Source organism: Oncorhynchus nerka, unplaced genomic scaffold (assembly GCF_034236695.1).
Source record: "Oncorhynchus nerka isolate Pitt River unplaced genomic scaffold, Oner_Uvic_2.0 unplaced_scaffold_1067, whole genome shotgun sequence".
Classification (NCBI taxonomy): Eukaryota; Metazoa; Chordata; class Actinopteri; order Salmoniformes; family Salmonidae; genus Oncorhynchus; species Oncorhynchus nerka.
Genome location: NW_027040247.1, coordinates 176,612 through 192,830, shown reverse-complemented (window position 1 = coordinate 192,830; position 16,219 = coordinate 176,612). Strand labels below are relative to the sequence as shown.

The window sequence follows — 16,219 nt, the reverse complement described above, 5'->3', positions numbered from 1 at the left end:
AGTTATAAGTGAAATAATCATTCTGTAAACAATTGTTGGAAAAATGAATTGTGTCATGCACAAAGTAGATGTCTTAACCGACTTGCCAAAACTATAGTTTTGAAATTTATGGAGTGGTTGAAAAACGAGTTTTAATGACTCCAACCTAAGTGTATGTTAACTTCCGACTTCAACTGTACATATGAAATGGATAAAACATTATGTTAACATTGTTAAAGTGACCAGTGATTTCATGTCTATGTACATAGGGCAGCAGCCTCTAAGGTGCTGTGATGAGTATCCGGGTGGTAGTCGGCTAGTGACAGTGACTATTGTCAGGGCAGGGTACTGGGTGGAGGCTGGCTAGTGATGGCTGTTTTAATAGTCTGATGGCCTTGATGTTTTTCAGTCTCTCGGTTCCAGCTTTGATGCACCGGTACTGACCTCGCTACCCGAACTAGGAAACTCGACTTTCTAACCGGCTGTAGTTATACACGTGCCACTTTCAACCAGTTGAAATGTCGGAAATTTCAGCGATTCCTAGTTCTGACTAGCATTTGAATGCGGCATGAACCAGTGCTTGAAGAGGACTGAAAAAGGTGCTGGTAGGTTTTTTGGGTGCTGGTACTTCTTATATTTAGGTGCTGGTACTCCTCATGTAAGATGGATGAGCACCACCACAACTCGAGCACTGCACTGAGCACTGCACCTGTGGTTTGATCTTCTATTGATTTGATGAATAAATTGTTCAAGATTGTTTTCCCTGTATTGGTGAAATCTAACCCTTTCCTAGGCCTAGGTTGGTGAGATGCAGTTCCCCCAGCAGAAACATTTGGAGCACCTGGAAAAACACTATGAATCCCCTCCATTATTATTATTATATAGACAATGTTACTTATTAGCTTTCAAGACTGCTGCTATTACACAAAGCAAATGCATAAACATTAACTGTATATTTTCAGATCATTTTATTTGCATGCTTATGTATAGAGATGAAGGTCAGTGCTTCCAATTTCTCAGGGTTATCAAACCTGATAATCAACAAACAATTTAATATGAATTAACTTCTTATGGCTGCACAGTCAACTTAGTGTATGTAAACCTCTGACCCACTGGAATTGTGATCCAGTAAATTATAAGTGAAATAATCTGTCTGTAAACAATTGTTGGAAAAATTACTTGTCATGCACAAAGTAGATGTCCTAACCGACTTGCCAAAACTATAGTTTGTTAACAAGAAATTTGAGGAGGGGTTGAAAAACAAGTTTTAATGACTCTAAGCTAAGTGTATGTAAGCTTCCGACTTCAACTGTATATACACACCGTCTGCTTTACTGTATCAAGTCCTCAGAGATTGAGATAATAGCTTCATTGAATCCTTTGGTTCTTTTATTGAACTTATTTGTTCATGGAGTATCTTGTTTTAAGTGTTTAAAGGGTCAACAAACTATTAAAATGAGACTCAAATGCACATTACCATAACGTATTTTAATATGGTGAAGTGTCAGTGATTCCTCAGGTTTCCCATTGCACTTCATATTTACAATTCCTTTCAACATTTAATTTCCTCCTGTAACACATTGAGCTAATTCCTGTGTAACTTAACAGCAGAGAGTAAATCAATGGTGAGTATCTCCTTGTTTACATCATAAACATTGGTTTATTGATTACACAAATAAACTTCGCAATCTCAGAGCACAGTGATGCTGTTATCTTACACTAAAAACAGAATACAACTTGTTTTCATTTTTTAAACAATAACAGTAAAACAAGTCTCAAAATATAAACATTTTGGGTAAAAAAAAGTATACTAAGCTTACACTATTCTCAATATCTGTCAGTGGCTATAAACAGTTAAACAGAACCTAGAACAAATGCACAGTTATTCATAACTGAAACCATCATAGTTATAATTTATATAAATTAACAAAATAGGTTTAACAATCTATGGAGATATATACTGAATACATTTCTTATCCATTCAAATAAAGAGTACATTCTATGCCCCACAATTGAAATTACATTCATAATTCCCCAACCCTGTAAATCTGGAATCGTTTGATAGCCCACCAAACTGGAAATCGTCCTCCTCAGCTCCTTTACCTGATGGCGGTCTGTGCTAGTGTTTCTGAACAGATGGCATCTGTCCCCACAGAGACGTAGTATTTCTTTCAGATGAGGGTCAGCTTCTTTGATGAACTGATCAAAGGTGACAACTTCCAGGTTCTCTCCATGAGTAGAGTACAATCGTTTGATTTTTGATTTCACCCAAGGCGTCTTCCAATTGTTTTAATATCTCTCTCTTGCCCTCTGAGAATCGGCCAATCTGAATTACCAGTAAGTACACACAAGACCCAGTACGACAGTGCATTTTACAATCTTCAACATGTGTGTCTGAATTTTTAACACTTTTATGGAAGAAGTCTGGGGTATCAATGACCCTAAACTCTTTTCCTGACCTCTGTCTCTGTTCTACCTGACACTTAATAGTAACAGGTTGAGAGTTTATTTCTGATTGAAAACAGGTTGTGCCCAGGATTGTGTTTCCACTAGCACTCTTTCCACTACCTGCCTGTCCCAGTAACACGATGTTCAATATGTTGCTTTCATGGTTCTCTTGACCGGGATGATTTTCACCTGATTAAACATTAAGAGGAGCAATCAACTATGAGAAATATTCTGCATCTGTTCTAAAAACAGCTCAAGGTGTATGTGCTAAATGAAACTGTACATAAATGCATTTACATTAAAATTGTAGGCTTAAATCATTTAAAAAGTAACACTTACTTTGTGACATGTTCCTCTTCTTGTTTTGCCAGAAACTGCTTGTCAGAGATACAAAATGCCTGAAAAGAGAAAAGGATTGGACCTTCACCCTGGGTATTCAACACATGCTGACATTCAAATAACATGTCACTACAGGTACTCTGACTTTTCCTGTTGTTCATTAGTTATCTGATCATCGACAAGTTGAATGTGAAGAAAGTTTCAATACCTTTTTCAATAGACTTCCACTTTTCAAACAATTATAGACGTGGCTTAAAAAAGTCCACAGGGAGGTTTTCAACACCTGGTCTGTAAAAATCTGAAACGGTTTAGCAGCTTACTTTATATATACTGTATTGTAGAGAGAAGCAGGCTGGGTGGGCGGTTCTAAGAGAGCTTGGGGGATATAACATAGGAAAAAGCTCTTTCTCTTCATTCATTTTCAACTTCATCAAGACAATGGGTTCCTTCTCGTCTAAAGTGCCTGCAGGTGAGAATTGATTGTAACTTTGCAGTTCAGATAGTGTACATTTCTTTACTGGTTTTGAGTGAATTGATCATTAACAATGTATTATGTTTGCAGGTCGTGACCTGAGAATTGTGTTAATTGGAAAAACTGGATCTGGTAAAAGTTCAAGTGGAAACACCATTCTGGGCAAACAAGTGTTTACATCATTACCCCAGTCTACCTCAGTGACTGATACATGTAGGGTAGAAAGGGTTAAAAAAAACAGATGGTTAAATGTGGTGGACACCCCAGGAGTGTTAGACACAGATGGTAATAGGAAACCAGGGTATATCCACAGAGAAATACTGAAGTGTCTTGAAGTCTCATCCCCTGGTCCTCATGTCTTCCTGTTGGTGATGAAGTTGGGGACATGGAGTGATGATGATGAGAGATCTGTTGAGCTCTTGGAGGAACTCTTTCCACAGGTCAACAAGCACATAATTGTGCTCTTTACTCATGGTGATGGACTTGGGGAAAAAACAATACAAGACTTTGTAAGTGATGGTCATCCAAATCTTAAAGACATTATACATCGCTGTTCTGGCAGATACCATGTTTTCCACAATAAAAGCTGGTGGAGAGATCAAGTTGTTGAGCTGGTCAAGAAGATTGATGAATTGGTGGCAGTGGAAGGGATCTATGACAATCACCATGTAGATTAAGGATTACATTTACACCAACATGAAATGTACATGTTTTTTCCAATAAATAAACATTGTATATTGAACAATGTAAATATGACAACATTTATGCTGTATTTATTTTCAGTTATACTATGTTGTCGATCGGTTAATCCCAAATGTCTCTGGAATGTCACAATACATGGGAATCGTATCTTTTACCAACAATAAAGTAATGAATAACTAACAACTATTGTTCTTTAAGCATCATAAGTCATGCTATATATACTTCATTATTACATATAATGTGAACACATTTGTTGCTGTTTGTACTATTTGGTTGTTTATATTTCGTGTATTTTCTTTTTCACAAGTATTATTTAAAATCCCATTTAGGAACCTTTTTTAATGTAAATGGTTTGTGATGCTAAATGTCATCTGGCGGATAAAAACTATCCAGCTGGCAAAATCTGTCACATTGACAGAAATGTTGATTGATGTGCATTGTCCCTGACAAATAAATAAATAATCTAGCATTTCTATATATGCTTTATCATATTCAATAGACGGGCTATCAAACTTCAACTCAAAGTTGATGTAATCAAAAGTGAATGATCACTGCATTGTGATGATTTTCCATATTTAGCGCTCGTGGGAAGCCATAATGTTGGCGTCCTGCAAAAAAACTTGTAGACCTATTTTGGACCCCCAATAGAACTAATTTAAGGAAGTATTTTTGAAATATTTTCAAATCAAGTATTAATGAAAGTTCACAAGGCCTTTTGAATGTCTTGTATTAGTCTGTTGACATAGACGCACCTGAAGTATTTTTTTTTAACATAAAGTCAATTAAAATGAATAAAAAATAGACAAAGTGTCACAGCCTGGCCATAGAGAGGCTTTTATTCTCTATTTGGTTAGGCCAGGGTGTGACTAGGGTGGGTATTCTAGTTTCTTTATTTCTATGTTTGTTTCTATGTTTTGGCCTGGTATGGTCGATCGTTGTCTCTGATTGGGAATCATATTTAGGCAGCCTGTTTTTCCCCCTTAGTTGTGGGTAGTTGTCTGTGTTATTGGCCTGTATAGCCCTAGTCAGTTTCATGTTTGTGGTTTTTTGTGGGGTCATTTCTTGTTTTGTTGGCGACATTTATAACATTAAAAGAAAATGTACACTCACCACGCTGCACCTTGGTCCGGCCATTTCCACCCTGATGACGTTTGTGACACAAAGAATACAAAGGTATTTGTCATGATTTGTCAGTGAGGTCCCTGAACCAATAACAGTTGGTTGTATTTATACAACTGATATGGGTTGGAAAGTAATTGAAATTAACAAAGTATTTTTTAAATACAATTAGTACAAATTCATAGAAAATAGACAAAGTAAAAACGTACAAAAGTAATTGCTGTTTATTGAATAGGTGAGGTCCCTATGCAGAAAGTTCACCTGTATTTTTGCTGATTGATATATCAGATAAGTACATAAGGTTATTTCACAATAACTACTCTTCAATGCTTCAGTCTGACACAGAAAGAAGGTACTGAACCTGTCACGCCTGCTCCAGCTCTCCCTCTCTTGCGCTCGAGGGCGCCTTCATTACGCACACCTGTCACCATCATGCTCAGCAGCGCATCATTGGACTCACCTGGACTCCATTACCTGGTTGATTGCCCCTCCTATCTGTCTGTTTCTTTGGTTAGATCCCTGTATCAGCATTAATGTAGTTGTGTGTTCCTGTCCAGACGGTGTCCTGTCCTGTCCTGTCCCATCTTTACCTTATAAAGTCCCAGATGACTGGGAGTTTTGGCTCATTACCTGCCATGTGTTTCTCTACATGAACACTCAACACAGGTCAGACGATATAGAGAAAGTCTAACCCATTGTCTAAAAATCAAATCTAATTTTATTTGTGACATACACATGTTAAGCAGATGTTATTGCGGGTGTAGTGAAATGATTGTGTTTCTAGCTCCAACAGTGCAGTAACAGGGACGGGAATAACTGAAAGTACCAGAAGAGATAGTCATATCCAAAATGATTGGCACCCTGATAAAGATGAGCAAAAAATAATATAAAATAATACATATACTGAGCTACAGTACAGTGGGGGGAAAAAGTATTTAGTCAGCTACCAATTGTGCAAGTTCTCCCACTTAAAAAGATGAGAGAGGCCTGTAATTTTCATCATATATACACTTCAACTATGACAGACAAAATGAGGAAAAAAAATCCAGAAAATCATACTGTAGGATTTGGTCAATAACAAAAGTTTATCTCAATACTTTGTTATATACCCTTTGTTGGCAATGACAGAGGTCAAATGTTTTATGTATGTCTTCACAAGGTTTTCACACACTGTTGCTGGTATTTTGGCCTATTCCTCCATGCAGATCTCCTCTAGAGCAGTGATGTTTTGGGGCTGTTGCTGGGCAACACGGACTTTCAACTCCCTCCAAAGATTTTCTATGGGGTTGAAATCTGGAGACTGGCTAGACCACTCCAGGACCTTGAAATGCTTCTTACGAAGCCACTCCTTTGTTGCCCGGGTGGTGTGTTTGGGATCATTGTCATGCTGAAAGACCCAGCCACGTTTTATCTTCAATGCCCTTGCTGATGGAAGGAGGTTTTCACTCAAAATCTCACGATACATGGCCCAATTCATTATTTCCTTTACATGGATCAGTCGTCCTGGTCCCTTTGCAGAAAAACAGCCCCAAAGCATGATGTTTCCATCCCCATGCTTCACAGTAGGTATGGTGTTCTTTGGATGCAACTCAGCAATCTTTGTCCTCCAAACACGAGGAGGTGAGTTTTTACCAAAAAGTTATATTTTTGTTTCATCTGACCATATGACATTCTCCCAATCTTCTTCTGGATCATCCAAATGCTCTCTAGCAAACTTCAGATGGGCCTGGACATGTACTGGCTTAAGCAGGGGGACACGTCTGGCACTGCAGGATTTGAGTCCCTGGCGGTGTTGTGTGTTACTGATGGTAGGCTTTGTTACTTTGGTCCCAGCTCTCTGCAGGTCATTCACTAGGTCCCCCCGTGTGGTTCTGGGATTTTTGCTCACCGCTCTTGTGATCATTTTGACCCCACGGGGTGAGATCTTGCATGGAGCCCCAGATCGAGGGAGATTATCAGTGGTCTTGTATGTCTTCCATTTCCTAATAATTGCTCCCACAGTTGATTTCTTCAAACCAAGCTGCTTACCTATTGCAGATTCAGCCTTCCCAGCCTGGTGCAGGTCTACAATTTTGTTTCTGGTGTCCTTTGACAGCTCTTTGGTCTTGGCCATAGTGGAGTTTGGAGTGTGACTGTTTGAGGTTGTGGGCAGGTGTCTTTTATACTGATAACAAGTTCAAACAGGTGCCATTAATAAAGGTAACGAGTGGAGAACAGAGGAGCCTCTTAAAGAAGAAGTTACAGGTCTGTGAGAGCCAGATATCTTGCTTGTTTGTGGGTGACCAAATACTTATTTTCCACCATATTTTGAAATTACTGTCACTGCTCTGGCTAGTATCACTGTCACTGCTCTGGCTAGTATCACTGCTCTTGCTAGTATCACTGTCACTGCTCTGGCTAGTATCACTATCACTGCTCTGGCTAGTATCACTATCACTGCTCTGGCTAGTATCACTGTCACTGCTCTGGCTAGTATCACTGTCACTGCTCTGGCTAGTATCACTGTCACTGCTCTGGCTAGTATCACTGCTCTGGCTAGTATCACTGTCACTGCTCTGGCTAGTATCACTATCACTGCTCTGGCTAGTATCACTGTCACTGCTCTGGCTAGTATCACTATCACTGCTCTGGCTAGTATCACTGTCACTGCTCTGGCTAGTATCACTGCTCTGGCTAGTATCACTGTCACTGCTCTGGCTAGTATCACTGCTCTGGCTAGTATCACTGTCACTGCTCTGGCTAGTATCACCGCTCTGGCTAGTATCACTGCTCTGGCTAGTTTCACTTGTGGGGGAAAAATCTGAATTAGCTAAGTAACGTTGACATAACTAACATGGAACCCAAACTGGCTGCGCACATTCGCCATCGTGCGCTATCGTGCATACATTTATTTTGCCCCCCCACACCAAACGCGATCACGACACAGAGGTTAAAATATCAAAACAAACTCTGAACCAATGACATTAATTTGGGGACAGGTCGAAAAACATTAAACATGTATGGCAATTTAGCTAGTTAGCTTGCACTTGCTAGCTAATGTTAATTTGTCCTATTTAGCTAACTTGTGTTGCTAGCTAATTTGTCCTGGGATATAAACATTGAGTTGTTATTTTACCTGAAATGCACAAGGACCTCTACTCTGACAATTAATCCACACATAAAACGGCCAACCGAATTGTTTCTAGTCATCTCTCCTCCTTCCAGGCTTTTTCATTGTTTAATTTATATGGTGATCACATCTAAACGTTCATTGTATTACCAGACTACTGGCAAAACAGTTCGTCTTTCAGTCACCCATGTGGGTATAACCAATGAGGAGATGGCACGTGGGTACCTGCTTCTATAAACCAATGAGGAGATGGGAGAGGGAGGACTTTCAGCGCGATCTGCGTCAGAAATAGGAATGAGTTCTATTTTAGCCCTTGGCGTCGCAGACGCTTGTTGGCGCTCGCGAGCAGTGTGGGTGCAATAATTGAATAACATGGATTTCTAAATATATTTTGTGACACTCGCCCACGCGATGTGTCCGGTCTGGTCAGCATGTAAGGTGTCTCATTTGCAGAATCTGCTTTTTTGTTTTAATTACTGTTGATTTGTCTCCCTTCAGATTCTGGTATTGGCGGCTGCACTTCCTCCCATGTCTGCTTTCACATCCTCCTCAGACGCCACTCACAGTCTATTTGACCTCAGTCACCTTAGGGGCCCAGAGAGGGGAGAACTCAGGCTTGTCTATCACGTTTTTATTTTTTTATTTTACCTTTATTTAACCAGGTAGGCAAGTTGAGAACAAGTTCTCATTTACAATTGCGACCTGGCCAAGATAAAGCAAAGCAGTTCGACACATACAACAACAGAGTTACACATGGAGTAAAACAAACATACAGTCAATAATACAGTAGACAATAAGTCTATATACAATGTGAGTAAGTGAGGTGAGATAAGGGAGGTAAAGGCAAAAAAAAGGCCATGGTGGCGAAGTAAATACAATATAGCAAGTAAAACACTGGAATGGTTGATTTGCAGTGGAAGAATGTGCAAAGTAGAGATAGAAATAATGGGGTGCAAAGGGAGCAAAATATACACAGTAGGGAAAGAGGTAGTTGTTTGGGCTAAATTATAGATGGGCTATGTACAGGTGCAGTAATATGTGAGCTGCTCTGACAGCTGGTGCTTAAAGCTAGTGAGGGAGATAAGTGTTTCCAGTTTCAGAGATTTTTGTAGTTCGTTCCAGTCATTGGCAGCAGAGAACTGGAAGGAGAGGCGGCCAAAGGAAGAATTGGTTTTGGGGGTGACCAGAGAGATATACCTGCTAGAGCGCGTGCTACAGGTGGGTGCTGCTATGGTGACCAGTGAGCTGAGATAAGGGGGGACTTTACATAGCAGGGTCTTGTAGATGACCTGGAGCCAGTGGGTTTGGCGACGAATATGAAGCGATGGTCAGCAAACGAGAGCGTAAAGGTCGCAGTGGTGGGTAGTATATGGGGCTTTGGTGACACAACATATGGCACTGTGATAGACTGCATCCAATTTATTGAGTAGGGTATTGGAGGCTATTTTGTAAATGACATCGCCGAAGTCGAGGATTGGTAGGATGGTCAGTTTTACAAGGGTATGTTTGGCAGCATGAGTGAATGCTTTGTTGCGAAATAGGAAGCCAATTCTAGATTTAACTTTGGATTGGAGATGTTTGATGTGAGTCTGGAAGGAGAGTTTATAGCCTAACCAGACACCTAGGTATTTGTAGTTGTCCACGTATTCTAAGTCAGAGCCGTCCAGAGTAGTGATGTTGGACAGGCGGGCAGGTGCAGGCAGCGATCGGTTGAAGAGCATGCATTTAGTTTTACTTGTATTTAAGAGCAATTGGAGGCCACGGAAGGAGAGTTGTATGGCATTGAAGCTCGCCTGGAGGTTTGTTAACCTCTCTAGTATAGGGGATGCTCGCGTCCCACTTGGCCAAACGCCAGGGAAAATGCAGCGCGGCAAATTCAAATAAATTGATATAAAAATCAAACTTTCATAACATCACACATGTAAGATACTAAATTAAAGCTACACTCGTTGTGAATCCAGCCAACATGTCAGATTTTAAAAAGGCTTTTCGGCGAAAGCATAAGAAGCTGTGATCTGATGATAGCACTACAGTAAACAAAGAGAGTGGCATATTTCAACTCTGCTGGCGCTACACAAATGCAGAAATAAAATATAAAACATGCCATACCTTTGACGAGCTCCTTTTGTTGGCACTCCAATATGTCCCATAAACATCACAATTGGTCCTTTTGTACGATTAATTCCGTCCTGGTCAGTCCTTGGATGGGAGACCAGATGCTGCTGGAAGTGGTGTTGGAGGGCCAGTAGGAGGCACTCTTTCCACTGGTCTAACAAATATCCCAATGCCCCAGGGCAGTGATTGGGGACACTGCCCTGTGTAGGGTGCCATCTCTCGGATGGGACGTTAAATGGGTGTCCTGACTCTCTGAGGTCATTAAAGATCCCATGGCACTTATCGTAAGAGTAGGGGTGTTAACCCCGGTGTCCTGGCTAAATTCCCAATCTGGCCCTCAAACCATCACGGTCACCTAATAATCCCCAGTTTACAATTGGCTCATTAATCCCCCTCCTCTCCCCTGTAACTATTCCCCAGGTCGTTGCTGCAAATGAGAACGTGTTCTCAGTCAACTTACCTGGTAAAATAACAGATAAAAAAATAAAAAAATAAAAAAATATATCCAAAATGTCCATTTATTTGGCGCGTTTGATCCAGAAAAAAACAGCTTCCAATTTGCGCAACGTCACTACAAAATATCTCAAAAGTTACCTGTAAACTTTGCCAAAACATTTCAAACTACTTTTGTAATACAACTGTAGGTATTTTTAAACGTTAATAATCGATCAAATTGAAGACGGGTCGATCTGTGTTCAAAACAGGAAGACAACAACCCAACTCTACTTTTCAAGTCTTGCGCAAATCTCAACAGTATTACCCAGTTCCAAGATGGCCGTACTTCTTCATTTCACAAAGGAATAACCTCAACCATTTTCCAAAGACTGGTGACATCCAGTGGAAGCGGTAGGAACTGCAAACAAGTTCCTTATAAATATAGTTCCCCAATGAAAGCTCATTGAAAAGGCAGAGACATCCCAAAAAAATATGAATGGTTAGTCCTCTGGGTTTTGCATGCTACATAAGTTCTGTTATACTCACAGACTCACAGTTATACTCACAGACATACTCACAGACATTTTTTTCAGAGTGTTTTCTATCCAAATGTACTCTTATGCATATCTTATATTCTTGGCATGAGTAGCAGGAAGTTGAAATTGGGCACGCTATTTATCCAAAAGTGAAAATGCTGCCCCCTATACCTTAAGAAGTTAACACAGTGTCCAAAGAGGGGCCAGAAGTATACAGAATGGTGTCGTCTGCGTAGAGGTGGATCAGAGACTCACCAGCAGCAAGAGCGACATCATTGATGTATACAGAGAAGAGAGTCGGTCCAAGAATTGAACCCTGTGGCACCCCCATAGAGACTGCCAGAGGCCCGGACAACAGAACCTCCGATTTTACACACTGAACTCTATCTGAGAAGTAGCTGGTGAACCAGGCGAGGCAATCATTTGAGAAACCAAGGCTGTCGAGTCTGCGGTGATTGACAGAGTCGAAAGTCTTGGCCAGGTCAATGAATTTGGCTGCACAATATTGTTTCTTATCGATGGCGGTTAAGATATCGTTTAGGACCTGAAACCAGATTGCATAGCGGAGAAGGTATGGTGGGATTCGAAATGGTCAGTAATCTGTTTGTTGACTTGGCTTTCAAAGACCTTAGAAAGGCAGGGTAGGATAGATATAGGCCTGTAGCAGTTTGGTTCAAGAGTGTCCCCCCCTTTGAAGAGGGAGATGACCGCAGCTGCTTTCCAATCTTTGGGAATCTCAGACGACACGAAAGAGAGGTTGAACAGGCTAGTAATAGGGGTGGCGCAATTTCGGCAGATCATTTTAGAAAGGGTCCAGATTGTCTAGCCCGGCTGATTTGTAGGGGTCCAGATTTTACAGCTCTTTCAGAACATCAGCTGACTGGATTTGGGAGAAGGAGAAATGGGGAAGGCTTGGGCGAGTTGCTGTGGGGGTGCAGTGCTGTTGACCGGGGTAGGGGCAGCTAGGTGGAAAGCATGGCCAGCCGTAGAAAAATGCTTATTGAAATTCTCAATTATATTATATGTTTCCTATCTTCAGTGCAGTGGGCAGCTGGGAGGAGGTGTTCATATTCTCCATGGACTATACAGTGTCCCAGAACTTTTTTGAGATTGTGTTGCAGGAAGCAAGTTTCTTTTTGAAAAAGCTAGCCTTGGCTTTTCTAACTGCTTGTGTATATTGGTTTCTAGTTTCCCTGAAAAGTTGCATATCACAGGGGCTGTTCGATGCTAATGCATAACGCCATAGGATATTTTTGTGTTGGTTAAGGGCAGTCAGGTCTGGAGAGAACCAAGCGCTATCTGTTCCTCGTTCTAAATTTCTTGAATGGGGCATGCTTATTTAAGATGGTGAGGAAGGCATTTTTAAAAAATTACCAGGCATCCTCTATTAACAGGATGAGATCAATATCCGGCCAGGTCAATTAGAAAGCCTGCTCGCTGAAGTGTTTCAGGGAGCATTTGACAGTGATGATTGGAGGTTGTTTGACCGCTGACCCATTACGGATGCAGGCAATGAGGCAGTGATTGCTGAGATCTTAGTTGAAAACAGCAGAGGTGTATTTAGAGGGCAAGTAGGTTAGGATGATATCTATGAGGGTGCCCGTGTTTAAGGCTTTGGGGTGTTACCTGGTAGGTTCATTGATAATTTGTGTGAGATTGAGGGCATCAAGTTTAGATTGTAGGATGGCCGGGGATGTTAAGCATGTTCCAGTTTAGGTCGCCTAGCAGCACGAGCTCTGAAGATAGATGGGTGGCAATCAGTTCACATATGGTGTCCAGAGCACAGCTGGGGGCACCTGGGTGGTCTATAGCAGGCGGCAATGGTGAGAGACTTGTTTTTAGAGAGGTGGATTTTTAAAAGTAGAAGTTCAAATTGTTTGGGTACAGAGCTGGATAGTAGGACAGAACTCTGCAGGCTATCTTTGCAGTAGATTGCAACACCGCCCCCCTTTGGCCGTTCTATCTTGTCTGAAAATGTTGTAGTTAGGGATGAAAATGTCAGAATTTTTGGTGGTCTTCCTAAGCCAGGATTCAGACACGGTTACAACATCCGGGTTGGCAGAGTGTGCTAAAGCAGTGAATAAAACAAACTTAGGGAGGAGGCTTCTAATGTTAACATACATAAAACCAAGGCTATTACGGTTACAGAAGTCATCAAAAGAGAGCACCTGGAGAATAGGAGTGGAGCTAGGCACTGCAGGGCCTGGATTCACCTCTACATCACCAGAGGAACAGAGGAGAAGTAGGATAAGGGTACGGCTAAAAGCTATGAGAATTGGTCGTCTAGAACGTCTGGAACAGAGAGTAAAAGGAGGTTTCTGGGGGCGATAAAATAGCTTCAAGGTATAATGTACAGACAAAGGTATGGTAGGATGTGAATACAGTGGAGGTAAACCTAGGTATTGAGTGATGATGAGAGAGATATTGTCTCTAGAAACATCATTGAAACCAGGTGATGTCATCGCATGTCTGGGTGGTGGAACTGAAAGTTTGGATAAGGTATAGTGAGCAGGGCTAGAGGCTCTACAGTGAAATAAGACAATAAACACTAACCAGAACAGCAATGGACAAGGCATATTGACATTAAGGAGAGGCATGCTTAGTCGAGTGATCATAAGGGTCCAGTGAGTAGTGAGGTTGGTTGGGGTCACGGCGATTCAGACAGCTAGCCGGGCCATCGGTAGCAAGCTAGCATAGGATGGAGGTCTGTTTTTAGCCACCTTGTGCGTTTCCGTCAGTAGATTAGTGGGGTTCCGTGTGGTAGAGGGAATTAATCCAATTGGCAAAATAGATATAGTTATAGTGACCCAAGAAAAATTGTCCAATAGACCTATTCAGATAGCAGCCGATAAGACAGCTAACGATTAGCGGGCCGCAGATGGGCGTTCAGGTAACGTTGCGACGGAGGGGCCAGTTGGATAACTGTAGCCCAGGAGTGGCTGATGGAACTCTTCAGCTGGCTAGCTCCGGAATAATTGATGTTTGCTCTGGAATCGACGTAAGCCAATAGTCACACGGATAGAAGCTAACTAGCTGCGAGATCCAGGTGTTATACTCACACACATTATTTTAATAATTTTGGAAACTTTAGAGTGTTTTCTATCCAATACTACCATGCATATGCATATCCTAGCTTCTGGGCCTGAGTAACAGGCAGTTTACATAGGGCACCTTATTCATCCAAGCTACTCAATACTACCCCTGTTCCCAGAGAGGTTTTAAGTAAAATACATTTAAAAAAAGTTGTCCTGTTGGAAGGTGACCCTTCGAACCTGTCTGAGGACCTGACCACTCTGGAGCAGGTTTTCATCAAGGATCTCTCTGTACTTTGCTCCATTCATCTCTCCCTCAAAACTAACTGGGGGGGGGCTCTCCCTCTGCTGTTTCCTGAAGTACATGATCATCTCCTTTGTTTTGTTGTCGTTGAGTAAGGGCTTATTTTCCTGACACCACATTCACATTCCAAGGGCCCTCACCTCCTCCCTGTAGGTTGTCTTGTCGTTGTTGGTAATCAAGCCTACCACTGTAGTGTCGTCTGCAAACTTGATAATTGAGTTGGAGGCATGCATGGCCATGCAGTCATGGGTGAACTGGGAGTACAGAAGAGGGCTGAGAACGCATCCTTGTGGGGCCCCAGTGTTGAGGATTAGCGGCGTGGAGATGTTGTTTCATACCTTAACCACCTGGGGGCAACCCGTCAGGAAGTCCAGGACCCAGTTGCACAGGGCGGGGTCGAGACCCAGGGTTTCAATCTTAATTATGAGTTGAGGGAACTATGGCGTTAAGTGATGAGCTGTAGTCAATGAACAGCATTCTTACATAGGTATTCCTCTTGTCCAGATGGGATAGGGTAGTGAGCAGAGTAATGGCGATTGCATTGTGTGTGGACCTATTGGGGCAGTAAGCAAATTGGAGTGGGTCTAGGGTAACAGGTATGGTGGAGGTGATATGATCCTTGACTAGTCTCTCGAAGCACTTCATGATGACAGAAGTGAGTGCTACGGGGCGATAGTAATTTAGTTCAGTTACCTTAGCTTTCTTGGGAACAGGAACAATGGTGGCCATCTTGATGCATGTGGGGGCAGCAGACTGGGATAGGGATTAATTTAATATGTCAGTAAACACACCAGCCAGCTGGTATGCCTATGCTCTGAGGATGCGGCTAGGGATGCCGTCTGGCCCGGCAGCCTTGCGAGGGTTAACATGTTTAAATGTTTTACTTACGTTGGTCACGGAGAAGGAGAGCCCACAGGCTTTGGTAGCAGGCCATGTCAGTGGCACTGTATTGTCCTCAAAGCGAGCATAGAAGTTGTTTAATTTGTCTAGGAGTTAGACGTTGATGTCCGTGACTGGGATGTTTTTCTTTTTGTAATCCGTGATTGTCTGTAGACTCTGTCACATACGTCTCGTGTTTGAGCCGTTGAATTGTGAGTCTACTTTGTCTATATACTGACGCATTGCTTGTTTGATTGCCTTGCGGAGGGAAAACTACAGTACAGTATCTGTTTGATAGTAAGCCTGGCCTGAATGATGAATGTGTGACCTATCTTGTAATCTGTTAGGCTAACCACATTGGAAAGTTATAATAATTTTTTTCTCCATTTTCTTTTTAATTTCACCTTTATTTAACCAGGTAGGCTAGTTCAGAAGTTCTCATTTGCAACTGCGACCTGGCCAAGAAAAAGCGTAGCAATTCGACACATACAACAACACAGAGTTACACATGGAATAACCAAACATACAGTCAATAATACAGTAGAACAAAATAAAACAAAAAGACTGTATACAGTGAGTGCAAATGAGGTAAGTTAAGGAAATAAATAGGCCATGGTGGCGAAGTAATTACAATATAGCAGTTAAACACTAGAATGGTAGATCGGCAGAAAATGAATGTGCAAGTAGAGATAATGGGGTGCAAAGGAGCAAAATAAATAAATAAATAAATACCAGTATGGGGATGAGGTA

The 16,219-nt window shown here is 41.6% G+C and overlaps 1 protein-coding gene and 1 long non-coding RNA gene across 2 annotated transcripts; one reads left to right on the top strand and one right to left on the bottom strand.

Annotated features, from left to right (window-relative positions):
• Positions 1-1,448: 1,448 nt before the first annotated feature.
• Positions 1,449-5,157, bottom strand: LOC135570168 (uncharacterized). Its single transcript, XR_010463446.1, has 4 exons — positions 5,051-5,157; positions 2,975-3,720; positions 2,767-2,825; positions 1,449-2,616 (listed from the first exon to the last, which is right to left on the bottom strand). It is a non-coding gene; the product is annotated as an uncharacterized LOC135570168 (long non-coding RNA).
• LOC135570165 (GTPase IMAP family member 9-like) lies at positions 3,152-4,415 on the top strand. Its single transcript, XM_065016241.1, has 2 exons — positions 3,152-3,235; positions 3,329-4,415. Exons 1-2 carry the CDS (start codon positions 3,205-3,207, stop codon positions 3,913-3,915), a joined length of 618 nt encoding a protein of 205 aa, XP_064872313.1. The 5' UTR covers positions 3,152-3,204; the 3' UTR covers positions 3,916-4,415.
• Positions 5,158-16,219: the final 11,062 nt, after the last annotated feature.

Bases quoted from the DNA above. Each gene is read 5' to 3' on its own strand.
- LOC135570165 (XM_065016241.1), top strand. From the start codon at position 3,205: ATGGGTTCCTTCTCGTCTAAAGTGCCTGCAG. The intron at 3,236-3,328 runs GTGAGAATTGAT...TTATGTTTGCAG, and splicing joins CTCGTCTAAAGTGCCTGCAG to GTCGTGACCTGAGAATTGTG.